This window comes from Megalops cyprinoides, chromosome 7 (assembly GCF_013368585.1).
Source record: "Megalops cyprinoides isolate fMegCyp1 chromosome 7, fMegCyp1.pri, whole genome shotgun sequence".
NCBI classification, from domain to species: domain Eukaryota; kingdom Metazoa; phylum Chordata; class Actinopteri; order Elopiformes; family Megalopidae; genus Megalops; species Megalops cyprinoides.
Genome location: NC_050589.1, coordinates 34,852,064 through 34,879,070, shown reverse-complemented (window position 1 = coordinate 34,879,070; position 27,007 = coordinate 34,852,064). Strand labels below are relative to the sequence as shown.

Genomic DNA, 27,007 nt, shown 5'->3' with positions numbered 1-27,007 from the left:
AGTACACACACACACACGCACACACACAATGATGATAATAAAAAAATAGATCATTTGAAACCTAAAAAAAAAAAAAAAGGATCTACTCTCATCTAAACCTCAGGTAAGCGGGTGTGGAGTAGTTAAAGAGCAGGAAGTCCATCCTGTACAGGTTGTAGAGCTTCCTCTGGTAGACGGGGCTGATGCCGCGGAAGAACTGGGCGGCCATGTCTCCCGTAGTCCTGGTGCTCTTGCCCGAGGTGGGGAAGCGGACCTCGCCCTCGGCGCCGGCCAGCCGCAGCACGTAGCGCGAGTCCTGCTCCAGCGTCTCGTACTTGCCCACCACGTCGTAGTGGATGAGGCAGGGGTGGCAGAGTGCGTGCACCCGCTCCCAGTGCTCGTTGAAGGGCTCCTCCCGCTGCGTCTGCGGGTCCACCAGGTAGCGGACGAACTCCTCGAAGGAGACATCGTCCCCGCGCTCCAGCGCCTCGGGCTCCGGGTCGGGCCGGTGCCGGCGGACGATCTTGGTGCCGTAGCGCTTGTGGAAGGCGGTGTTGTAGCTGCGCGTGAACTTGTTGCGGTAGGCGGACACCAGGCGCTCGAAGGGCTCGCGCACGAAGACGAACTTCAGGTAGGTGCGCAGGCGGTGGTTGATCTCGGCGGTGGAGAACTCGGACAGCGAGCGCAGGTTCCCCGCCACGTGCGCCTCGTTGGCCGGGATCTGCAGGGGGTCGCGGTAGCGCCCGTCGCCCGTCAGCACCATCAGCACGCGCTTCCAGTTGGTGCACGCCACCTTGGGCACGTAGCAGTACAGCAGCCCGTGCTGGTCGTCCACGATCAGGTGCTTGAGGTCCTCCGGGATGAGCACGCGCCTCTTCCTGGTGTGCGTCCGGCACTCCTCCTCCAGCAGCTCGCGACGCCCCTGGTGCGTCACATGCACAGCTGACACCTCCAGCTGCGGGAGGGGAGAGAGAGGAGGTGCGGAGTGTAGCGGGAGAGGGACAACGCCAAGCAGAGGGTGAGGGGGACAGACAGAAGGTTACAGGGGCACCACGAGGATGGTTGGGGAAGAGGGGGGTGAGTGGAGTCAGAGAAAGGGTAAATGAGGACAGAGGGGGTGCGCAATGAGAGACAGGGAGGGAACACATTACACAGGCAGAGAGGGTGTGACAGACAGGTGGTGCAGGGAAATACAGGATGAAAAGAGGAGAAGGAACACAGAGAGAAGAGGTGGACAGTAGGAAGCAGAATAAAAAAAATGAGAATAAGAAAGAGAGAAATATCAATTAGTGACATATAAATTTCAACTGTCAAAGCTCTCTCTACAGCTGCAGGCCGCTCGTATCGGCAGCATGGAGCAAACTTAACTGAGCTTCCGATACGAGCGGCCTGCAGCTGTAGGGTCAGTACTGGGCAGGAGACGGTCACTGCCAGTGGGACAGGGTTTGGAGACGGACAAACAGATGCACCTCTGTCGCTTCAGCAACCTGAAGCTGTCTAAGCCCCTACAAGCAGTGTGTGTGCAGATGCACATGCACACCCAGGATCACACCCAGCAAAAAGTGCAGGCACGCACACATTCCTTTGAAGTATAGCCTGAAAGACATGCATTGCAGACATGCAAAAACCTATTTAGACTGAAAGGAGGCAAAGGCTGTATCTGAGACCGCTTGCAATGAGGTTTTAAACTACTTTTCCATTAAAATTGCTAAAATTACAAGTTATATTATGTGATGTGATAGCCCTCAAACTAAACCTATCCTGTCAAATGCTTCATGGCTACTCCACTAAATTTACCCTGGCTAATTCCAAAGCCATAACCACATTGATTCACAAGGTGAAAGCCACACCCAGTTTCTTGGATCACATCCTTTGAATCTTATTTCTTCCTTGTTCCAAGGCTCTTTGCCCACAAGTCCTGCAAATAATACATTCATCCTGAAGTTATGGTTTTGTCCCTTCAATCTTCGAAAATAGCTGGCGTTAAATCAGCGCTTAAAAAAAGGACAAGCAAGTTGCACAAAGGCTCAGTGCCTACAGGCCTATCTTTAATCTCCCACTCCTTCATAAACTACTCAAGCACATTGTGGAATAGCAAATGACCTGTTCTTAACACAACTTTGAAACATTCCAATCATGTTTTAATGAATGCCATAGTCCTGAAAGTGTGCTTCTGACAGCTAGCAATGGATCTTCCTCAGACTCAGGGGCTCTGGCTGTACAAGCTCTGTCGGACCTCTCTGTGCTTCATTCGACATCACCAGTCATAATATTCTTCTGGATCATTTCGAGAATAAGGCTGGTGTCACTGGTCCTACCCTAACTGATTCAGTTCCTATTTTCAAAGGAAGAAACATTGTATCTAGGGCTGGTTTTACATTTCCAGGAGTTTAATTACTTTCACAGTCCCTCAGGGTTTTGCTCCTTGGCCACTCCTCTTCAGCATCTCTATGCTGCAAGTCCAGGAAATGCTGTGCAATTATGGTGTCAGTTTTCATATATAAATTTATGACACTCACATTTACAAACCGAGCCTGACTGGTTTGCTGAATAGTCTGTAATTTTCTCCAGCTGAACAGTGATAAGACAGAGGTGATGTTAGAAACATCTACAAATCAAGGGTAGCCAATCAAGCATGATCATTGATCAATGTTTAGTCCGAATTTGTCACCAACTTTAAGATTCTTTGTATAATCTTTCACTCATTTTCAGCTTCCATATTTGTAACATGACAAAAACTGCCTCCTTCACCTTTGGACCATTTCCCATTTTCACCCAAAGCTGTCCAAACCCACCACTGAGAAATTTATGAGTGCTTTTGTTTCATCCCGTTTTGATTACTATAATGCCCTTCCCACGGGCCTGCCAAAATGCTAATCTTACTTAAACCTAGGTCGGTTCGGAACGGGAGGGATGGGGGATTGTCACTGCTACATGCAATCAGTTTTATAAAATTCCATTACCCAGCCACGTGTATTCAGTATGCTATTCATCCAACAAGCACCCAGTAATATCACCAATATTACTGAGGACTTCCAACACCTTTAAATCTATGTATCAATATAATGGTCTTGGTCAATGCTGTCTGTGACCCCACATTCAGGTGGAAGTCCCCAGTGCCTTTAGTATAGACACAAAATGTAATGTTTGTGGAAAAAACATTGTGGGGCACAGTACTGAGGTGGTTCCATAGTAATCCATGTAAAATGAAAGCTATACAAGTCAACCTGGATAAAGGTGTCTAAGATATTATAAAAATGTGATGCCTTCAGCTGTAAAATGTGAAGACAAAGAAAGGTACTCTGCACACCCCCTTTCATGAGGTTCGGGGGAAAGAATCTGTTTATAGAATGAAGCAACATCATTTGGAAAACACAAACCACAAGCTTTGAAACACAAATGATGTCTTTATAGCCGCTTGGCCTCTCGCCAGCCCCTCTCAATGCCATATGTGCTTTGATGAGCTAAAAACGGCTTTTTTTCCCCCTGAAGTCATTTAATAGGAGCTGGCTTTTCTCCCTCCCGCTCAGGTCTTATCTAGAAGTTGAGCCGCAGTTACACGTCCTACACAAGAATGGGTGATTCTAAGAGTGACTTTTTCCACCTTCTACAAAATCATCTTTTAAAATCTGCTTTCTGGTTTCTCACTTGCTGATTTCCCCCAAAAACTGCATGAGCTGCACCATTCTGCTATGGAAACATAATTTAAAAAATTCCAGCAATCATAACTTAATTGTTCTAGGTAAACCTGGGAAGAGGCGAAAGGCATTTCAAATGGATAGATGGGCAGACTGCACTCCTTTTCCACAGCTCTGTTGTTACTGTCTTGAAGAGGGGAAGAGGGGGTGAGGGTTTGGGGGGGTCGAGGGCTGGAAAATGAATAAAGTCGGATCACATTTGCACACTTTCAAAAGGAGGCTTCAAGCTTCTCAGGGCTGTGCGCTGATTAGCAAAAGTCACCGAATTGGAAAAATGAAAACCTTAAACAACAGTGCTGGCCCCCGATCACACACAGCAAACAAAGGCAAAGTAAAGGCTTTTCCACTTCACCAAGGACGTGCAGACCTCCCACTGAGAGGGAAGACTGAAGACCTTGGGGGGTGTGGGGAGAGATGCTTTTTTTGTTTTGGTAACATTTTGCCTTGCTGCTGAGACAGGCCCACACCTAATCTCCATCTCAGAACAGAGACCCTGAAAGCCCTTTTTCAAATTACTCTCTGTCAGCACTGACAATGACCAGGTTTTGGCTTAGAATTTGCAAAGCTAAATTCCACCTCTTAAAACAAATGAATTATTCTTCCTATTGATTATTCTGTGAGATATCACAGAATAGCCCACACTGGTATGTTTCAGTGAAAAGGTGCACAACTGAGGCATTTTACCATTGGGGTCGGCCAGACTCAAGAACATGTGTAACAGAGGAGCTTTCAAACCTAGCCTTTTTTTCATGTGATTTTAACATGACATTTTACTAAAATAAATTATTGTTTCTCCCTCACTAATGACATTCAGGACAAGAAATTCAATAAAGCATGAAGGAGATCTTATAAAAGTTAGGGGCAACTAAAGGACAACTTCATCAATCTCTTCCACAGAAATTGTAACATTTTTAAATTTTAAACATCACTGACTTCATAAAAACTGAAATCAATGTCTTCATGTTTTGTGTGACAGAATATCCACAGCCTCATGCTACCAACTGGAACATCCTAAAGGCATAACAGCTAAATATCTGGTCAATAAATTGAATATCTGCAGTGAGGGTCCCTCTGTCTGTGAAGCAGTATGAGATATGAAAGATGCAGCTACTATGATTGGCAGTAAAAGAGAGTGGGGCTGAAAGACAGTGTTCTTCAGTGATACTGTGAGGTCTGTGGGTGAGGGTCACCTGGTCACTCTCATACAGCGCCTGCAGAGGGCTTCTCCTCGACTTCCCCCGCCAGCTGGTCCTCCTGCCTCCCTGCTCTGCTGCTGGAAACACACACACAGCAGGGCGAGTTAGCACATGGACACACATCAGAGAGAGAGCACGCACACACACGCGCGCACATACGCACACACACACACACACACACACACACACACACACACACGTGCGCGCACATACACACACACACACACACACACACACACACACGCATGCACATACACACACACACACACACGCGCGCGCACATACACACAGCCACACACGCACACACACATACACATACACACACACACATACACCAGGGCAAGTAAGCATGCGCACAAAAACACCTCTCTGGCGAGACTGCTTGGATTTGTGTTTCACACTGAGCACACACACTGTCTCGCGCACATTCTTAGATAAAGAGATGACACTGCAGTCTCATCTTGTGAACGTGTTTGTACATGTGAGGAGGGGTGTTTTGTGTGAGAGTGTGTGTGTGTGTGTGTGTGTGTGTGTGTGCATCCGTAAGAGAGACATACAAAGTGTGTATCTTAGAGACAGTGCATGTGCGTGGTGTGTGCGAGTGTGTATAAGCGGAAATGAGAGCTTTTTGACAGTAGGCCTGTACTCCTTCAATGTTGGCAAGCAGCAGCCTCCTGAAAAGACCACCGCTGTCTCAAAGTGCACACTCTGCATCAGCCTTTTCAGAGAGATGACTCACGTGATGAAAGAGAGAGCCATTAGAGATCAGAGTAAGTTAAGAGGATGATTTCAAACCCAAGGGGAGCACTGAAACCCCTGGCACCTGGCCACCAAAAAGTCAGCTAAAATAGCGAAGTTGAATGTCGGGGAGGCTCCCAGCTTGACGTTTCCCCTAGATCTGACACTCCCGTCTCTGCCTCCTTCATCGTAGCTTAAATTCTTCTTTAAATGGATGAGAACACTCTGTTCTCCTCCGGAGCCCCGATACACACCCCCTCAACACACGCCCACCCCCCACCCCCAGGCCTACAGGGTCTGCAGCCTGGCTCTGCCGGGGCCTGTGGTGCTGAGGGGCGAGTGATTGGTTTTGCACATGTGCCAGCGCAGTGAAAGGGATCGCTTTACAGCACTGAGAGAGGACAGAGAGCAAGGGAGAGAGAGAAAGAGAGCAGGAGAGAGATGGCTGAGAGCTCTCCCAAACTCCGGGTCTGCTGGTGTCTGAGGAGCTGTGTTACAGTGTGTGCAGGCTCCCGATTCGGCCCCCCCACCCCTCGCTCGCCTGCTTGCAGTACAGTACTGCAGTATTCACCGAACACTGCGCCCTTATGAAGTGTGGAGGGGAAGCTGGGAAACTGGACCCTGGGTAAAAATACTGTAACCACAGCAGCACCAAGTCACCGGTGGTGGAAAAACACCAAGCATAAAGGAGGACACCAATGTGTCAAATAATTACCTTGTGTACATGAAAAAGAACACAAAAAACAGATTCTATCACCAAGAAATTAAAGATGCAGAGCAGGCTTCTGTCCTCAGATTTTATTGGCAATTTACTTTTCAAAAAATCCTTTAAAAGTTCTACATTCGCGTTTTCACAGTTATGCTTCTTAAAATGATGCTTATTTAAGCATATAGGTATTTTTGCATTTGTCCTATCAACCCATATACACTAGGGTCCAAAATTAAGTGTGGATGTGTCAATGCAGTTTTTATCACTCAAACCTAATTTATGGTGTGGTGAAAAAAGATACATGTTTTGGCAACTATTAACATTTTCAAAACATCTCTTTATGTGGTTGGCACACGTTTGCCTGATGACTACCCTTATTTCCAACATTTTAATAATATGTATGACATTAATTCTGCCAAACAAACTGACAATTCCATGACATTAACTTAATTTTAAAAGGTACCTACATTCTTATTGAGTGCAGACAAGTGAACAAAAATGACCATCACTTCAATTAGGCCTGATTGAACGTTGCCCTGCCCCCTAATTGAACACTCATACTGAAGCCTATATAAACCTAACAAGGTTGGAACATGGTCACAGAAGATGAAGCTGAAACCGACATTGACATAAATATGACTTTCCCAATGTCTGATGGAATATGCAGCAAAAATATTGGGGGTTTTCAGAAAAAAAAGTGAGTGTCCCAATAATTTTGGACCCCAGTGTATGTCAATAGGAATAATAAGTTGAGGGTAATGACAAAAGCAAATCACAATGTATTCAGATCATTATAGTACAGAGCAATGCCTAGCTCAGTGGCCCAAACATTCGTCATCGTAATCAAGGATTTCCACTTCACTCTTTTCAATTCCTCCTTGCAGTAAACACGTCTAGGAAAACACACTTCAGAATCATAGTGAGGTCATATGAGCCTTTGAATTATAAAGCTCTCACAAGCACCATTTTCTGTGGTGAATACAATAACCCTACAGATATAGTAGACAGAGAGCTCTATACTGTAAACACATGAGAGTGTGTACCAACACAGAGCAGCTGTCAAGTGTGGTTAGTTAACACAGTCAAAATGACAGCTGAAGGTATGCAGAGGAAGCAAAGGAAAGTCGATGAGTATGCTTTTTCCACTAAGTGTTGTTGAAAGAACCCTGATATCTATCATGATTCTGTCTGTATGAAAGATAAGGCAGTGAGGGGAATCACCATTAGTGACATAGCAAAGCTGGGACATAGATCATCTTTATGTAACTGGAGTTTTAAACTAAGATTTTGGAGAGAAATTTATAGTCTTTTCACGCAATGACCTGAACTTGTTAAACCAGTTTTCCATATATATGCGCTACATGCCTTCACACTCTTCTGTCAGAATCCCTTCTTCTTCTTTTTTCCTCCATCTCTTCTTTTGTCTGTGAGATTCAATTGCCCTGTCCTTATGGTCAGGTATGACCCCTCACACAGGCTCTGAGCCACAGAAGAAATGTATTGAAATGAATGCAAGGTCTATCGGTCTAGAAATCGATTGGCAAATTTACATTACATGTACAGTTTGTCATTTAGCACTCACTCTTACCCTACAAATGGCAAGAGCAAAGTGGCATACCAAGACATTTTGAAAAATGCTATGCTTCCAACTTTGTGGCAACAGTTTGGGGAAGGCCCTTTTCTATTCCAACGTGACTGCGCCCCAGTGCACAAAGCAAGGACTATAAAGACATGGTTTGATGAGTTTGGTGTGGAAGAACTTGACTGGCCCGCACAGAGCCCTGACCTCAACCCCATCGAGCACCTTTGGGATGAACTGGAACGGAGATTGCGAGCCAGGCCTTCTCATCCAACATCAGTGCCTGACCTCATAAATGCTCTACAGAATGAATGGGCACAAATTCCCACAGAAACACTCAAAAATCTTGTGGAAAGCCTTCCAAGAAGAGTGGAAGCTGTTATAGCTGCAAAAGGGGGACCAACTCCATATAAAAATGTATGTATTTGAATACAATGTCATTACAATGTAATGGTCAGGTGTCTGAATACTTTTGTCCATATAGTGTACATAAGTGCTTTTGATACATAAGTGCCAATATAGCCTACAGTAAGAAATAGTTGATACTCAGCAACTACTGCCGTGTTGTGCATTTTCAGCTGTATTTGCTTTTACTGTTGAATTAATCCAGGACTCCGCTACTAATTAACCTTTTTGATGGGGTTAATTTGTCATTTTCTGGAAATTGGTGTTTTATTAACAAAATGTAACATCTGGACTCGTGTGGGCAGATAGATCCGGGTGCACCGTGCCTGGAAATGCAGTGCACCACAAGAGAGACTCCAGTGGTGCATCGGAAGGTTCGCGTTGGTCTGGCATTGTGACCGTTGTTGTGCAATGGTTGTACATATTGCACATCGTTATCCAGAAAAAATAACTAAATCCATCAAGTGTAAAAAATGATTAAATGTCATATGGTCCCTGAGTTCTTCACATATAAAGTACAAAACTAACCCACAATTTGTTCCCCAAATGCGGTGAACTACCAATAGGAAGTGAAACCATCTTCTGTTCTATAATGAGTAACATGGACGTGTGATGACAACATTTTTCTGGAAACCACACAACACGAGTCACAGAAACTTCACCAGAAAGAAACGTTTACGTGCTCCTAAAACTGCAAACCTTTCACATACATTTTGATTGGTGAATGTAAGGCTTTGCTCAAGCGGTATGGCATTGGGTGGTTCCCTGACTGCTTCCACGGCAGTACGACTGAGACCCAACAATGAGTCTCAACTGTAGGCAAACATTGGAAAATTATAAGCTTTAATAAAGAAGGAAAGAGCGAAATGATAATGTTCTATATGGTTATATTAGAGTGGTGGCAGTTAGTGAGCAGAATAGCCAGTCTAGTTATTTTGTATGTCATTGCTACTCTTTTGTCAATCTGATCTGATTACCCCTCCCCCACAGAATGAATACTATTTTGCCTGTACATTGCGAGATCCATGAACCCCTTTTCCACTTATAACACTGACAGTCAGATTTCCTAAAGGGCTGCATGTGCATTGTTGATAGAGAAAGCCCACAAAACCATCTGTGGCATTTATGAACCTGTCGTGATGGGCAGAATTCTCAATGCGGAGACAGTGACACAGTGCCCCTGCCCTTCATGCAAATGAACATTCACTGATCATCTTAAACACAGCAGGGGAATCACATCCAGTCCGTTAAGACTTGAATTTACCAAAACCATATTGTATGCAAGCATGCATATTTGCTTTCAATTTTAATGACCTTTGAAAATAAGGCATATGCTTCTCCTTCCTCCAAATAAGGCTCTATGAACTGCACCACAAAGAGGCACAGCAAAGCTTAAGTGTGGAAATCAAATGCTGCTATTTTATAGGTTTCTTCAACCTTTCTCATGCATTTTAACATGTGCAACATTATAGTTTGTAGACATAAAGACACTGTAAGTGGATACTGTATCATATAGACATGCCGATAATCACTAGTCGTCAAAGTGTGGACTACATTTTGGTTACATCGTGGAATAAAAAGGAATACCCTGAAGACACAAAAAGCTGTGCTGAGAATGAGGAATTCATCCTGGGCAACCTGATATGACCAAATATCTTTTAAGATCAGTTTCATCCATGTCAATTTAATGTCAAATATTTTTATTTTAGTTCCTTTTGGAGCTTCCTCAAATTTATGCAGAATAACCAAATTACCATAGGCTACATCGCAATAAAAGCAAGACTGTAAATGTAAAATGCACATTCAAATGCTTCACCGGATTTCATGTTTCCAGTTTGGAAATGCACTGTGCATACCTTGATTCCAAGGTCTGTTCTCGTATCTCCTTTGACGTTGTAAGAATTGTTTCAAATTAGCCCCAGACACGTGTTTGCATGTGTTCCCACAGGGACCAGGTAACATGCTGTCCCCTGTGCTTTGTGGTGTTTGTTTCCACAATAGTGTGACCGCAGTATACCCACACGTGTTTGCATTGCACCTATTGCTTTGATAAATTTGGCCCAGAGTGAACTCACCCAGCCCATTTTAATTCACATTCACACTCCCATGCAAAGCCACTGTAGCAGGTCTGGAGAATACAATCAGCCACAAGTTAAAAAAAAAAAAGCCACAAGGCTGCTGCCTTGTTTAAATATCTGTGTAGATGCCACAGCCATAAAGAAGAACTGTCACATTACATTCTCTCAGGGGCATCTCTCTCTCTGTTTTTTTTTCCTCTGGGGGATTTTTCTCTGAGGCTTTTTCCTATAAGGCATCTCTCTCTGGGGCTTCTCCATACAGGGTATCTCTTATTGGGGAATTCCCCTATGGGGCATCTTTATCAAGGGCATCTTTCGCAACAGCATATCCCCCACATCTCCCAGGAGTGTCGTCTTCTGGTGAATCCCTCTCTCTGGAACGTCTCTCAGGGGCCACTGAGGCATCTGCAGCCTAACAAATGGCACAGACTCCATGGGGGCATTGTTAGGCTGCTCAATATTCTGTACATGGGTGCTCCTCTGTATTATGCAGCAGATGCTTTTCAGACTGATCACAATCATCCTGGATGTGTTGTATTTGTGCTGGTTGTCTAGGCCAAGGATTAGTAGAGCTCTTCTAGGAAAACCTTGGCCCACTGTCTACAGAACACCCACTGCCAATTTTCCAAAACCATTTTGCTCTGCTAACAGGCAATAGATGAAAAGTTTATAAGACAAGTGAATTTATATAATCTTAAGTGGCCCATTCATTCTCTGTCTCTTCCCTAATAAGGAGAGGCCAGACACTGAACAAATTCCAAGAAACAGATAGATTCCCAGTGTTTAGTTACCGTGATCAATAAGGGAAGGCCTTTGTGTATACAATTGTAAGGATACTGTCACAGTGTGGATCTCATCAAGCTACCACTTAAACACATAAAGTTGACTTTAACCTCCTCAATGCAACACAAAGATTTTTTGAAAGTCTGGAAATTTCCACTTCAACCACTATTCTGATAACGCAACTGAATGCTGCTGCTCACAGTAAATGCGTAACACACACTGATGTGTTTGATAAAAGGGATGCTCATTTGTTAAATTTATTTTGTGTGAAAGGTTTCTCTCGACAGTCAAAAAATCAAGTCAAGGCATCATTTATTTGGAAATGCCCTGGATAACACGGGACAATGAATTAATGAAGAGAAAAATGAGACAAGAGAAAAATGAGATAACAGTGTTTACAGAGATTACTGGACAACATACGAAGAGTCTACGATGGAGTGCTGTCACTACGGTTGAGTATGCGCTCTGAGTGCCCTACCAACGAGCCTGGCTCTTTGGCGTCGCGGTCAAAGTCGCATGGTTGGTACCCCGTGGACCTGGGTTCGAGGCCAGGTGGGGTGACTGCTCTCGCCCTTTGCTACAGTCCCAACGTGCCCTGTGCATCCCAGACCAAACTTGTCCCAAACCAAATTCCTAAGCTTTGGTGAGCACACATTTCTCCTTCATTCATCTCACCATCTAGTCTATTCCAAAATGATTTCCAAATGTAACCTTTAAATGCTTTTTTAAGTAAAACAATAGAACACAAATAGTATTTACATGAGTTAGCAAGTTTATGCAGGCACACACACACGCACACACGCGCAGACAGACCACAACTTAAACTTCTGTCTTCCACAGAATTAAGCTATCACGCCACAGTTTCAACAAGCCACTTCTCTTGCTGCAATTAGATGGCAAATGATAACTCTAAAGGAAGACACTGCTGTTTCATGTCAGCTTTCTGAGAGATACATGGGATCTTGATAATTTTATAAAAAACACTTTATAATTTTATAACCTAAGGTGTACTGCTAGGGTCTGCAAAGCCTTTCCTGCAGACCCACCACAGTGTGCCCTGGATGAACACACTGTGAGAAAAGGAGCCCTCTGCTTGCTCAATGCGAGAGTGACTAGCAGCAGCAGTGAATAAAGACGTTAGCCTCAGTGGCAAACCATACCAGCACAAGAGTGTCAACACCTTTTGGAAGAAAAACTCTCAGCCTTAGCTTTAGCATTAGCATACTGTATCCAAAAAATATTTTCAACCTGGCTTGATATAACTAGCTATCTACATCATTCATAAATGAGGATAGTGTTCTCCACTGGTGGAGGTAGGTAAACTGGCCTCTTCAGTCTCTCCTACCTAGAATAAGGGCTGCTATTCTACCAATTTTCACTGCTGTGAATTTAGACCACCGTTTCATAAGCTCATCTGGAGTAGTAAAAAATATCTTGCTAGCTAGCTGGCTAAGGTTTGTCACAGAGAAATCAGTAATGTGTCACAAAGTTCACATATTAAACTTACTTGGTCAACTAACAATAAAATATGCAGCTTCTAGGAATATAGTTAGCCATTAGGTGAAAAGTGTCCAGCATGCCAGAGTGAAACACAGGGCCTCTGGCAAGCCAGTCTACTTCCTCTCCATACATTCAATTTTTCATAGTTCGAGAGCAACACTGTGACCGTGTTTAAACATGGCCACATTCCGTTTAAATTGTGAGATGTTTTCAAATCCAGTGGAAGCACTCTCGTGTTTCCTTTGAAAAATCCTGAAATTCCAGAGACACATTGTGGCATTCTATAAACGCTTTGCAGGGGATTTCAGTTCTGTGGACAGACTACAAGAAAAAGTAATTTCAATTAAAAGTAAGTTCAAACACCCCTGCACTGATGGATGTTCATTCATTATTATTCATTAAGTGCACATACCCCATGGACAAAAACTAAGGAAACATCTGTAAAATGTACACAATAGCCGGCACCAATGTTAGCCTAGACACCAATGTTAGCTATAGGCTACAGAAAAGGTTTACACAAACCAGCACTTTTTCACGTCTTGACTCAACAGGCAAACAGAGAGACAGGATCCCCTTTATTTGGAACCCATTTGCTAAATCTCAGGCTTATTCATTGTTCCTTCTGCAGGCCAGGCCTGTGAATCTGCTTTCATGTACTTTTCCATGTTGGTCTTTTGTCTTTCCTTAGCCCTCCACAGCTCCTTTCAGCTCCTCCAGACTTTATGCAGCCCCCGCCTGAACTGGAAAAGTGGTCTTTATCAGCTGGCAAATGGCCATCGCTGTCTTCCGTTTCACTCTTCCTGCATAGTTCATTCCAAGCAGGCTTTCTGTGATAATGCAAAGGAGTGAGGGAAGAGAGTGTTTTGGAGAAAAGTCTGGTTTACTGCATCTGAGGGAGTTGCCGTAATTCAACACGATGACTCAACCCCAGGGTGATTTCATTTATATTGCTTTGCTATAAATCTCAAAGTTGTGCTGCTGGTCTCTTGGAGTTTTGGCATATAATGTAATAATATTAATTAAAGTACAATTATTATATCACAGCAACAACAGTGCTCAAATCTAGCTGTGTATATTTATTATGATTTATTAAAGTGTAAGTATAAGATCCTTTTTTTCCCCACCTGAAAGCACTGCTAACATGCTTCTCTCGTCATGAAGGATATTACAGCCATTGCTTTGACTTGGCTGAAGAATTTCTTGTTTTGAAACCAAAATGGCTACATATGTTTAGCGCAATAAAGGTCTGGGATTGATAGTTATGACAACTTCTTTGTGGGTATCTCCCTACAAATGCTATTTTTTTCTTTTCATTAGAGACACACAAAGTTTAAGCAGATAGATTGAGTAATAAACTCCATGAACCTTTGACTTGGAAAATAAAGGTATCCCTATTTTATTTGCCATTAGTTGCAATCCTGTCAACCTCCATTGTTTAATTTAGGATTCTCTGTAAAATGTCCAAGTGTGCACGCAAGCCAGATAGTACCTTCATATAAGTAATCTTCTGTCTAAGACCAGTGGCTAAGAGACAGAAGGCACAAAAAATGAACATGAATATCATTTATTTTCTCTTCATATGTTGTGAACATGGTTAATTTCACACTGTGTGTTTTTCTGCATGCCACACACAACCCTTCTGCCAATACACAACCCTCTTGCCCCATCCTGAAATACAGTTGTGGAGCACAAGACCAAAATGCTGAATCATGCAAAGACAATGTTTCCATCAGAGATGCCTCAAAAGAATGGCTCCTTCTGGGAGAAAATGACAGGGGAGAGAGAGATCTCAGCAAGCTAAAGACACCTCAAACCCAGTGATGTGCACACTTAATGCTGATCCAATTTCCATGTGCTTATGAAAAAAGGAAAAGAAAAAGTTCAACTGCCATTTTTCCATTTCATGTGCTTTGATCAGCTTATCACGGAAGCTTAAACCCAGAAGCATAAAGGCCACAAGTACAAATCTCTCTCTTTGTCTTTACTGACTCCATGTCTTCAAGACATCATTGTAAACCTGTTACTATGCAGTTTCCATAAGTCAATTATTTCGAAAGGCAGGTGAGATCCCAGCACATAAAAACCTCACAAACCCAACCATACTAATTTCTTGGCAATGTCCTCAAAGCCACCCTGACAATATAATTATACAGATAAAGAAAACGGTGATTGATTAACCCACTTGGTGACATTGTGAAGTACCAGCTAGAGTGCTGGGCTTAATGCCAAGATGTGAAACCACTGCTGTGACCTTGACTAAGGAGGTTTACCTCCAGATACCTCCTCTATACCCAGCTCTTTAAACGGGTTAAAGAATACTGGATAAAATCTGCTTAGTGAATGAAGAAAAAAACAATGTAAAGGTTAATCTCTCATCTATGGAGCTATTTTGTTTAGATGAATTGAATTGCTGCAACAGAGAGCGCAGCCGAGCTGCCAGAAATGTCACCTCTGAGGAAGAATGTCAATGAGATGAAGAACCAGCGCCAGGTTTTAAGAGCTACATTAAAAGAGGCCATTGGAATGGCACTGCTTAAGCACAATAAAGTGCTGGGTGAAAGGCAAGGGTGTGCCATGATTAATTCAACAAGCTGCCACCTCCAGTCCATCCCCCAGAAGTACAAGCAAAGGGTTCCATTTTATTACTCTCTTACACACAATTTAAAATTTATAAACTTATGCAAATACCGGTCTTGTTCCCCCAGTGCAACACATACCCTCTGTTAGTGTCACTGGAAAGTGAAAGAAAGCATGCGCTGAATAAGCAGCTTGCTTTTCTCTCATTCATTTGCATGTCTTGACATAGTTTCCAGCTCCTACCGACGTGGGTTCGATGATTCAATGGTTTCTGCTCAGGGCTGCTTTCACTCCGAGTGGCGAACGTTACAACCCCCTTTTTCCAGTGCAATAAATGATATTGTCTCACTCGCCACCACACAGGAATTTGCACGGTGCAACCCACAAACTTTATTCCACTTGGCTGCCATTCAATAAAAAGTGCTCTTTCCTGTCCAATCAAACAGGGCACAGCACTGATCCTGTTTCTGTGATGGACTGCAATGGGGACATCGCTTTTATATGTGTGTGTGTGCCTGTGCAGCTTCCAGTGCTTTCTGCCAGTCTGCACGTGTCTTGCATGTAGGACAGAGCAGTACCTAGGCAGTTATGTCTGCACTGATGCCACAGAGTCAGTCTCAATGTCTGTTTTGAGGGTGTCAGCCTCTAGCACATATTTGTGCCCGAGCCAGCAACATTGTTTCACAGTGTGTGTCTGTGTCAGGGTCTCCCCCAGCAACAGAGGCCCCATTGTCTGCTCCTCATTTCCCGGCTCTGGCCTCCCTCCAGCAGGCCGGTGTTGAGACCCTGGAGAAACAGATCATTCCTTTCGAGTGGGACATATGGAAGCAGTGTGGGCCTGACTGAAATGCATCTCCCCCCGCCATCCGCCAGCATCTGTGCCGATCCCGCAGAGCACCGTCCGCTCAGATTAGAGACAGACACCCCACAGAGCTTACAATTGCCATGCCAGCATAACTCACCGGCGTCAGTGAAAACACTCGCAGAAGGGGTTAGCCAAAATTAAACGATAAAGGCTGACTGGCACCTTGCCTTGGCTGAAGCTGCTAGTTCCGGCAAGAGGTTTCCACACCCGTGAAGGGTGACAAAAAAGAATCCCTTTCCAGGAAATGCCGGGGCAAACCACAAAAGCTGAACCACATAATGTACACAGAACCAGTTAATGGGCTTTACATTCAGCAGTGAAGACAGGAAGCGGTCTACTCGAGTGGCAACATGTGCAACACTTCATGCTTGTCCCATTTCCAGTTACTAATGAAGATGAGTCAACGTGAAACTGCCTTTTTCCCCTTGTGTTTGCCTTGATCAGCACATAATCAAAACAAAGGAGCTCTTAAGTCGCAAGTATGAACCTCTCGCTCTCCCACCTCACTCATTCCACCTCATCAAAACACCAGCTGTTCTATACCGCTTCACAGTCACTTCTGTGACATGTTTCACTTTCAAATGGCCATCAAGGCTGACAGCAAGACAGGGACTATATTGCTTTCTGATGGGATTTTCTCAATGAACACACATAGCGTTAAGAATCCTTTGCATGGATTTCCCATTGCATATCGTAGGTGCTGCGTTTTCAGTCCATTTGATGAAATGAAGAAAAAAAAACACAAGCACATGTATGCACATATACACATATACAGGCATGCAGCCATTATCTGAACAGAATGGAATTTAGCTTGACACATTTTTACTTTACAGACTGGAACACAAATCCCTTAAGACTTGGGGCCCCTTCTCCACCCAGCATCAGAAGAAAAACTGTGAATGAACTTAAAACACAGAGGTCTGGGGGTGGGGGATGTAGCAAGAGACTCTTTTCTTTCCACCCCAAAACCTGTCTGCCACGTAAGCAAAATGCAAGCAATCAGAGGACCTGCATAGCAACACTTGCTTACAATGGACACTAATCCACTGACTGAACTGCAATAAGAACTGCTCCCCAGTACTGTACTTTTGGGTTACAATTACAATGTGCAAGTGAGAGATTTGGTTTGGAGAGGATCATTACTGGAAATTATTATACTTTGAATGCTATCACACAATGTGTTCTCATGGCAACAGTGCTCATAACCAGTGGAAATAGGGCAAATTACCTGTACAGATCCTCTCAAGAAATCTCACTCAATCCTGAATTCCATTAGCTCTCTAAACAGTAAGACTTTAACAGCAATAAATTCCATAAATTTTGACTGGTTTCCTTTGAGACAAAAGTTACTCAGGGATGCTGTGTCTATACAATCTGTGATAGGTCGGTCAGTCTGATCAGTGCCTAACACCTCAGAAGACCAGCCATCATAACGACAAGTTACAGACATTTCCAAACAGACATCTGATGCCCCTTTTGTGTCTCCCCTCTCCCTAGTGTACACACACAGTGAGGTGTCAATAAGATGGAAAGACTCAATACAGTGCCTCTGCTAAAGACCAGGGCACAACACCCAGCACTTAAGACAGCAAAGTAATAGTAACTGTGACAGTAAAGAGGAGACAGGCTGTGGATCCCATTTCCCAAATGCCGTTCCCACAGGCTCAAAATTCAAAATCTGACTCACCTCATCCACTCATCTAACTGGATTGCTATACAACCTCCATATTTCATCAGTCTTAAATGGCTGGAAAAAGTTATCTTTTGACAATGCGTTAAAGACAGTCAAGGATGTCACATTTTATGACCATACTAGATGAACGTGTGTTAAAGCCTTTGTTATGAGTCTGTGGATTACTGTAGGAGTCCATCTTTCCGTCACATACTGAAACAGCACAATAGATATTACTTTCACTTAGCTGAGTCTAGGGCTGGGCGGTATATAGACTTTTTATGGTACATCGATATATTTTCAAATGAGATATAGGATGAGACATTATATCAATATAGTTTGATGGTTCGTTACATAAACTGTTTCTTCCGTAAAGCCACGGCAGTGTTTGCATCTCTCCTCTCTCTGGCAAAAATCATAATCACCATTATTTTGGTCAATATTGAGATCACAATTATTTAACATGATTACTCACTGACTTTGCAAACATCATGCATTTATTGATCTTAAATAAAAAGAGATAATACATATATATATTTCAATAAATAATGTGGCACAATAATAATTTTATCTCGATTATCTTGTTTTCATAATCAAGAGCATGGAGGGAGACACAGCACCGGTCCACACTGCTGAAGAAGACCTGGTTTATTTCAAACAGGGAAGGAAACCCTGTCTTAGCATTTTATTTGGTCATAGTCTGTTAACTTTTATTAAAAGTGCTTGTGACATCTCACATGTGGCTCACATGTGACTTACAACTGAACATTTAGCCCACTTTGTAGAAAATACCGAGATATATATTTTGTATCACCATTCAGCCTAAAAATACGATATGATATGATTTTTGGTCTATATCGCCCAGCCCTAGTTGAGTCTCATACTATGGACATTCAGACACAGCTGAGCCCCAGAACTGGGTCACAAAATGCCAGTTACTAGGCTGTGACAGGACTGTCCTCAATGTACATGTCCAATACTTAAAATTAGCCTTAACAACAGAAGAACAGAAGAACATTATACAGCCTCTGTTTAATACACAGAATTAAATAAATATCCACCACAATTCATTCTGAATGAACATATATCCTGTCAGATGTTTCATTTAGGAAATGTGACTGGGTTAACCACAGATTAGCGATAATGCCTTCCAGTCATAGCCTTGTAAGAGGAAACTCAAGATGATATGGACAGATTAAGCAACCTACAAAAGTAGCATCACACTTAAAGAGCTGACAGCAGCACCCTGTAGGCCTCTGTATCTGTTTTTTGGTGTATGATTCAGATTATTTAGCAAAAGCACCCACAGTCAGTAGCAGGACTGATGTGGCAGCTGACACTGAGTATGGTATGCCAGCCTCTGATTGGCGAGTGGGTTTATAAAGATGTGACATCACTAGAAACCTGTCCAGAGACCTCAAGCAGACGTTCTAAAGGGAAGCCGGAGTCAGTGGCAAACAAATGACTGCCCGAGGCCAGAAAACAAACTCCTGCGTTTATATAACAGCGATGTTCAGCTCAATGGCCGCAGGGGCTGTATGTATGTATGCATATATGCCGGTGAATGTCAGAAGCTGCAAACATTTTCCCAGAGGCATTTCCCCCAATACAGTGCAGTTCAAACAGTCACTGAATAAAAATAAACAAAAGAAAAGCCAAAGCAAATCTTCAAGAAGTACGAGCATATTCTCAACAAATGTAAATATCTGCGCTAATTACATACTTAAAAGCACAAGTGACAAAATGCACATGGTTCTCCTGAGGCTGTGTGTGACAGCGCTGGCATAGAACACAGGTATGCTTATCTACAGGATTTCTCCTGGGAGATGCCCTGACAGTGACACAATGGTGAATACAGGCATGCTTGGAGAACAGACAGTTTGACTCTCGCAAGTACAATGTCACAAACTGTGTACGTGAAAAGCACCTGTTACAGATTACAGTTTGTTGCACACGCTGGGCTGTGGTAATGTAGTGTATTCCTGGGAGGTATGAACTCTCCCACAACAAAAGAAATCAGCTGAGCAGAGGGATGAGTGCCACTGAACTCTGTGTGCAGCAATAATGAATCATTAGGAATGAGTTGCCTCAGCGTGCATGGCCTTGATGTGTCGCCAGTTCGGCGTAGAGCACAGATCATTGAGTAATGTCCAGCGCGTGGACGGCTGACCTCAGTCCCGCGGAGCTGGACTCTACGCTTTCCTTACACTCAGAGGCTGGAGGCTGGATCCATCAAAAACTCCAGAAGGTAAACCTTATGGAAATACTTACCAAAATATGGATGCTGTTCAGAAGACAAACTTGATAACCATACGCAGTGATCACTTTCTCTCAGAACATACGAATGATACGAAACATTTCCGAGAGGAATTTTTTTCATGAATGCTGTTTCTCTTAAGGATCAGTCCATTAAGAAAAGTCATAAACCTTCTCAGCACTGTTTGGATGGAACACATTTAAAACTCTCTTTCCTTGTTCAAGCATATGAAAAAAACAGGCTATTAGGAAATCCTTTTTCATAAGAGCTTTTCAGTCTGGCCCCAAGACATCTGGGTTCCTTGTTTCCAGTCTCTACAGCGCGCAGCACCAGCAGAAAGAAACACTTCCACTTCCTCATCCCAACACAGCAACATAGCACGCTCCCAGCAGTACAAAACAACCATATACTCAAGTGCTCAACACATGCATGTTGTTTGAAAAACATAAGTAGAAGCCTAGAAGCCAACATATAGCCTACAGAAAATTTGATTATACTGACCAAGGATTTTTCTCTGCATGGCACAACTGTAAGTGTGTGAGAAAGACTCTGTATGTGTGTAATCATCTGTGTGTGCATGTGAGAGGGAATAAGTATGAGGATGTATGAGAGAGTTAATGTGTGTGTGTGCGTGAGAGAGAGAGAGAGAGAGAGAGAGAGAGAGAGAGAGAGAGAGAGAGAGAGAGAAAGAGTATGTAAGAGAATGAATGTATGCATGTGTAAGAGAGAGCATGTGTGTGTGTGTGTGTTTGTGTGTATGCATGTGTGCATGCATGCGTGCGTCTGGCTGGTCAGAGGAGGGCACGGTGGTGATGATGCATTTCCCTTCCACCAGTGTGAGGCCTGGCGCAGCAGGCCCTGCTGAACAGACTAAATCTCACACTCTGCCAGCCCAGCACTGGCAGGGAGAGGGACTGTGGACAGAGGTGAGGCAGAGAGACAGAAAGTGACACAGTGCAGAGAGAAGGAGAGCCAGCTGGTGCAGAGAGGCTGACTAAGGGCTTTTCATTCTTCTGGAGGTGCGTAACTGAGAAGTATTCCCATTGCAAAGGCAGCTCTGTGATTAGCAACACTCTTGTCCAATGTTTATTTGTCCAGTTTATTTTACCAATCAATGACTGAGGGTGTGTTCCAGCTGCCAACCCAGCACCGCTGAATTCCAAAGGCAAACAATTCCTACTCCACATTTTGATGTGGATGAAGAATGCCAAAATGGCGAGAATACAAACAGGGCAAGTACAGAGAAGATGTATTAAATTTAACCATGCAGCGTAAACACTATGGTACAAAAATGTCAAACTGCTCCCTTAAGAAAGCTGCAATTTCGTTCCCATGAAGTAAGACTTCGTGTTAATTTCGAAGTGTCAAACAAACAAACTAGACAGAAAAGATATGCATCTTTTGTGGCAAGCAGTCAACAACTTCAAATACTCCCACAGCACCCTAGAATCCAAGCAAACTCCTTCATCAAGTGGTCCGGGCCAGCTATGCCGTTTGCAAAGGCAGACATAACAGATTAGAAACATGTTATCACATGCTGCTTTCTAAGTGGAAAATGGACACGTTTGAAAGCTTCTTCAACGTAAAGCAGACAAGAATGTGTCTGACATGACAGGAGGAATGTGCTTTTGCCAGCGTCTCTGGGCCGGAGAGCCGCGAGAGAGCTGACCGCAGGTCTGAGAAGTCAGGGGTGTGAATCTGCTGCAGTCAGAGAGGAATGTGGCCCTGTCGGCCATGCCGCACTTCGCACATCTATACAGTGACGGCTCACCGCACTCCCATGAAATGCTACACGTTTGCATGGACACAGCAAGGCTGCCGGCTTGCACTTTGCCGGCTTGCGTCCACTCCCGCTTCTGTGGCAACCAGCGGCTCAGGAAGGGCCTGGCGCAGTGAATGTGATGTGTGTTCCCATTCCTGTCATGAATGCGTCTCTGTGCAAGGGGCCCTGCGCCATGAGGGCCTGGCTCGGGGGGACTGTTTGTGTGACCTGTGTGTGTGAGAGTGTGCGTGTATGCCCCTGTGTGTGTGTGTGTGTGTGTGTGTGTGTGTGTGTACACACCCATACACTCATGCCTGTGTGTGTTTGTGTGAGTGTGTGTGCGTGTGCGTGTGTGAGAGAGAGGGAGAGAGAGTGAGCCCAATGGGTGTGTCTAAGCATTCTCTTAAAAAAAAGAAAAATGTTACCTGGGCACTGCCATACATGGTGCAGAACTGTATTTCAGGTTATTTAACACACACGTCAGGGTGAGGGGTGTGTCACATCAGCTGAGAGGAACTGACAGTGAGGGAGGGTCTACAGCATGAGGATCAATGGCTACGATAATAACGCAGGCCACATGTGGCTTTCATTCCAAGACCACAATTGAAACAATATGCTCTGTGCTGTTTTTTCTTTCTTTTTTTTTAAACAAATGCACTTTCTGCTGCCGCCTTTTTGCCCAAAACTCTCCGGGCCGGAGGCGACGGCAGGCCACTCCACATGCTCCAAAGGCTGATCTCAGAACAGCCACACCCACGCCACGGCCCTCTGCTGAGAGCAGTGGGGAAACAGACACTGGACGCCGTCCAGTTTTCAAATGTGTCTCTTTTTAATGTTTGGTGAGGGGGGGGGGGGGGACTCACTGCAGTCTAGAAAACCCTGGGCTTCCATTGTTTATATCTTAATTTCTTGTGCATAAACTGAATCACTGTTTCAATTTAATGAATTAATTCATTTCCTTCCATTGAAAGCTATGAGGCAAGGCTGTCGATCTCAATTCCTGGCGGGACATGCATGCTGTTCTTTTGTTCTTCTATCCTGCTGGTTTAATTAATGGTCAAATTAGAAGTAATTAAGTAATTAAGACCAAAGGTTTGTGCGAAAGACACAGCATGCATGTGGCCTTCTTGTAAATGAGATACTTAATCTTGCTGCAGGGTGACAGTGTGCCACTAGCTGTCTAAATGATTCATAATAAGGATGAAGGTGAGCTCATGGCATACAATTAAAAAAGGAATAACAAACAAAAAGAAGTAATCATTTCACAAATGAAGTTTTAATCCTGAAGCCATTACCCCTCTTGGGATGATCAAAGTCTGCCAGTTTGTGGTGGCACAGGAGGGCAGCCAGATGTGAGGCAGGATTGAGGTGGTTTTAAAAGACCATCCAGAACTCCGGGGTGGATAAAGGAGTCCCGAAAGCAACAAACACCCAATCAAACTCTGGCTACGCTGAGGAAAATAAAAAGGCTGCGTTTGAGGAGGACATCTCAAAGAGCCTTTCATTAGAGCTGCAGAGCTGCTGACACAGCATTGGGCTCATTCACACGAGCCCTGACAGAACAGGTATGGGATGGCCCCACCCAAGTGTGTATGTCTGTGTCTGTGTCTGTGTCTGTGTCTGTGTGTGTGTGTGTGTGTGTGTGTGTGTGTGTGTGTGTGTGTGTGTGTGGTGGGGGAGTGGGGAGGGGCTTTCCATTAGTGTCATTCCCCAGGGAATGTTCATCACTTCCTGGTGCAGTACGGGAGCTCCTCTCCTCTCCTCTCCTCTCTCTCCCTCTCTCTCTCTCAGCCCCTCGCTCTCCCTTCCATCTCCAGCTCCTCCAGAGACCGCTTCTCCTCCAGCAGAGAGCCACGTACGAAAAACTCAGGAGCTTTACGAGGAATGCGCTGAACCCCTCGGCGGGGGGCTCGCAAAACATTCCACGGACGCTCTTCTAGCTTCTCTTCCTCCGATATGCATTTTCACATCTCATTTACTCCCTCTTCCCGTTGTGGCTGCAACGGTTTTTTATTCCCACAACACCCCAGGGTATTAATAAAAAACATGGATCCCGTCCTAGACAGCAGGATTCTGGATGAGCATGGGGCTAATTTAGTAACACCACTGCAGGGGTGTTTGTGTTCTTTTTGTTCCTCGACCGGAAAGGACAGAGCTGATGAAGGGCATATGGAACAAACATTTGGACAGTGCTCCTTGCGAGAGTAATTGTCAAGGCAGACACAAGAATGGGAAATCAAAAATATCTAACTCTCTCCCCACTGCCAGTCCCATTCTGCCTTTACCCAGTATATCACAGAAGCAAAGATGTGAAAAGGGGGTGGACTCAATGTGGTCTCCATCTAAGATAAGCACAAGACTTCATGCTGAGCAGGGACCAGATGAACCAGCACACCTTCACCCTGTCATGCAGTTTAGAGTCAAGATTCCATTCAAATCCTGCTAAGCAGAGGGAAGTTCAGGATCAGACTTGGTTCAGTCCCTATCTTTTCTTCTCATCCAGCTGCACTATGCATTAGCCCCTTAAACAAGCTCATTCCTGCATTTCAGAGCGTAGGTCCACACCGCAAAATGAGTTCCAGAGCTATATGTGCGTGCTGTGTCAAGGCTGACAACGTGCCATATGTTTTTCTGTGAAATCAATCACAGTGGACCACAAATGGTTCTGCAGACAACTCACCACTCACCTCGGAATCATTGCAAAAAACCCTAAGGACTGCTCATCGTTTGCATTCAATCATTAAAACACCTTTTTATCGGAGACAAAAATGGGCAACATTGTAATTTAACACACCACAGAACTCAAAACAGGTCTTGAGGAGTGACCTAAGCAAAGTCAACTAAGCAAAAAAAGATAGTTGTGTAGGCACTGGCCAGGGGGTTCAGTTCATGAAACTGACCCAAAGGTAGGGGGAAGAAACCAGCTAATTCCTGATGTGATCTTGATTTATCCTGAATGCTGCTTTTGTTCACACTCGGAGGGACATAACGGCCGCGCAAGTAGGGTTCCTTGACGACGCTGCCCGCAAATCTCGGGCTGGTCCACCTACGCCTTTCGGGCTTTAAACACCATCACAGGAAACGCAGCTATCAACCGTGAAATTTCACTGAAGCTCTTCTTTATCACATCCACCGACAGACATTTAGCGCAGCGGAACGTGCGGTCGTGCAATTCTATTAACCGTCAAGGGCCTTCTCCAAGCGCGACAAAACACACAGGACTCGCGTATTGAGGTACTTATTCAGATGAAAAGCGGTTGTAGAGGCAGTGGCCAAAAAATGCAATATCCGAAGATTTTCTTCATCTGAATGGAAACGCACTTTATACTAATGATCAGCTTAAAATAAATCATGAATTTAAAAGGCACGGTGCCCTCAGCTGGTATCAGTTAAATGGTAATGATCTTTATCTGTCACGCACTGAAATATCACTTACAAGGAGGTTGTAAATCATTCGCACTTGAGGCAGGAGCGCAGCACACTCCTAGTCTCAGTCTCCGTGAGCAAATATCTCAAATGTCTCCAATATTTCGACTTTCTGTTCTCAACAAAGGAATCTTCACAGACTGCAACACCGTGTTCACCTGAATTTAATGACTAGATATTTAGAAGTGACTCAATTCAAGCGGATTTTTAAAGGTCTTGGTGTCTCGTCACTTACAGAGTAAAACACTCCTACGTCTGTAGGCTACGTTAAACCTAGCCATTTCGATAACTTTGTTTCATACTGTTGATTTCTGGTGGAAGAAACTTAGCAACGTGTGAAAACCACTTACCTTTGTCAACGTAATGAAAACAAGGCCTGTAGCATACAGTGATTTACACTGTTACCGTCATTTTGGGAAAGAACTGAATTTAATCAGTCCAGACCGTTGTTCATTCCAGAACAATAATGAGTGCAGCGTCAGAACAACTTGGACAATAGTATGTTTGTTTCTGGTTGGGTTTTTTTGTCTTCATTGTAACAAATTAGACAATTTAACCTGCGTTAGGCGACATCATTCATTTTAATTAAGGAAGCTCAGCGGGAAGTCAACCCTTCCGTGCAGTTGCAGGTAACTCTCAAAACGTTTTTATTTAAGTTCATTCACTGCATACTGTCTTCATACTTACAGTGTTGACTAAAACATGCACACGGCATAATGCGTGCTGCCAACAACTCACTCTAACAGCAGTTACAGCTGTGTATCTGGCTAAGTGACTTGATACGTTACCTGGCTTCAAGTGGCTCTGGAAGTAGAATATGAGGATGAAGAATGATCCGACGCAGGTCGCCAGAACCATCCGACCCACTTTCGGCCTCCTCATCCTGAATCTTCGAACTGGCAAAGCCGAATCCTGGTCCCGCAGAGGCTCATGCGAATCTACCCGTTTGGCGACGTCTCAGAAAATAAAAGATGCCGTGCTTGTGGAAAAAGTCCTCAGTTTGTAGATAGGTCCCTTGCTAGCTACTTCATGTACAAGTCATGTACAAGTCAGTGATGGATAGTGACGGTAGTGGGGAAGGAAAATAAAATAACTGAATCGCCAACTAGCTGCTATCGATGAAAATCCATCAAGTTAACTACAGTTGACACTGTTAGAAGTTCTCGTCGCGGTAATATTTTCCACAGAAGCCACCAGGACTAGCTGTGTTGCTAAACCTTACCAACGCGGGAGAGCTGCTGTCGCTGTTCTTTTAAAAGTTTATGATTCGGTAATAAAACGTTCGGCAAAGTTCCCCAAAACATGGACGGCAATGCAACTAAGATGACGTCTGCAGCCCTCCTGCACCCTGCCTATCAATCAGTCAGCGCAGCGCAAGCCAAGCTGGTGCGTTTCAACAGTTGTAGGTGGCGAATTGCGAAAGAGGTTGGACCTGAATCTACTTGAGCTGAGTGAAAATAAAATGGAAACCACATAACGGTTGTGACATTGAACGTTGTTTCTAGTATTTGTAGTTTTTTTTTTTTCCCAAAATATCCGCATTTAGTCTTGCGCTTTGGGGTGCCACTATTTTTAAATTAACACATACACGTTAATCTCTCTCTCTCTCTCTCTCTCTCTCTCTCTCTCTCTCTCTCTCTCTCTCTCTCTCTCTCTCTCTCTCACACACACACACACACACACACACCGCGCGCGCGTGAAAAATGTATTTGTACACTTTCGAAGAATTTAACAATAGTCCTCATTGTCATGTCTTAAACACTTGACAGCGTTCATTGAAGTG

The 27,007-nt window shown here is 44.1% G+C and overlaps 1 protein-coding gene across 1 annotated transcript; it reads right to left on the bottom strand.

Moving 5' to 3' along the window:
* Positions 1 to 88: 88 nt before the first annotated feature.
* Positions 89 to 26,509, bottom strand: LOC118781213 (carbohydrate sulfotransferase 11-like). The gene is made up of 3 exons (XM_036534144.1): positions 26,013 to 26,509; positions 4,868 to 4,950; positions 89 to 934 (listed from the first exon to the last, which is right to left on the bottom strand). The coding sequence occupies exons 1-3, from the start codon at positions 26,104 to 26,106 to the stop codon at positions 89 to 91; spliced, it is 1,023 nt and encodes a 340-aa protein (XP_036390037.1). The 5' UTR covers positions 26,107 to 26,509.
* Between the last annotated feature and the right edge of the window lie 498 nt (positions 26,510 to 27,007).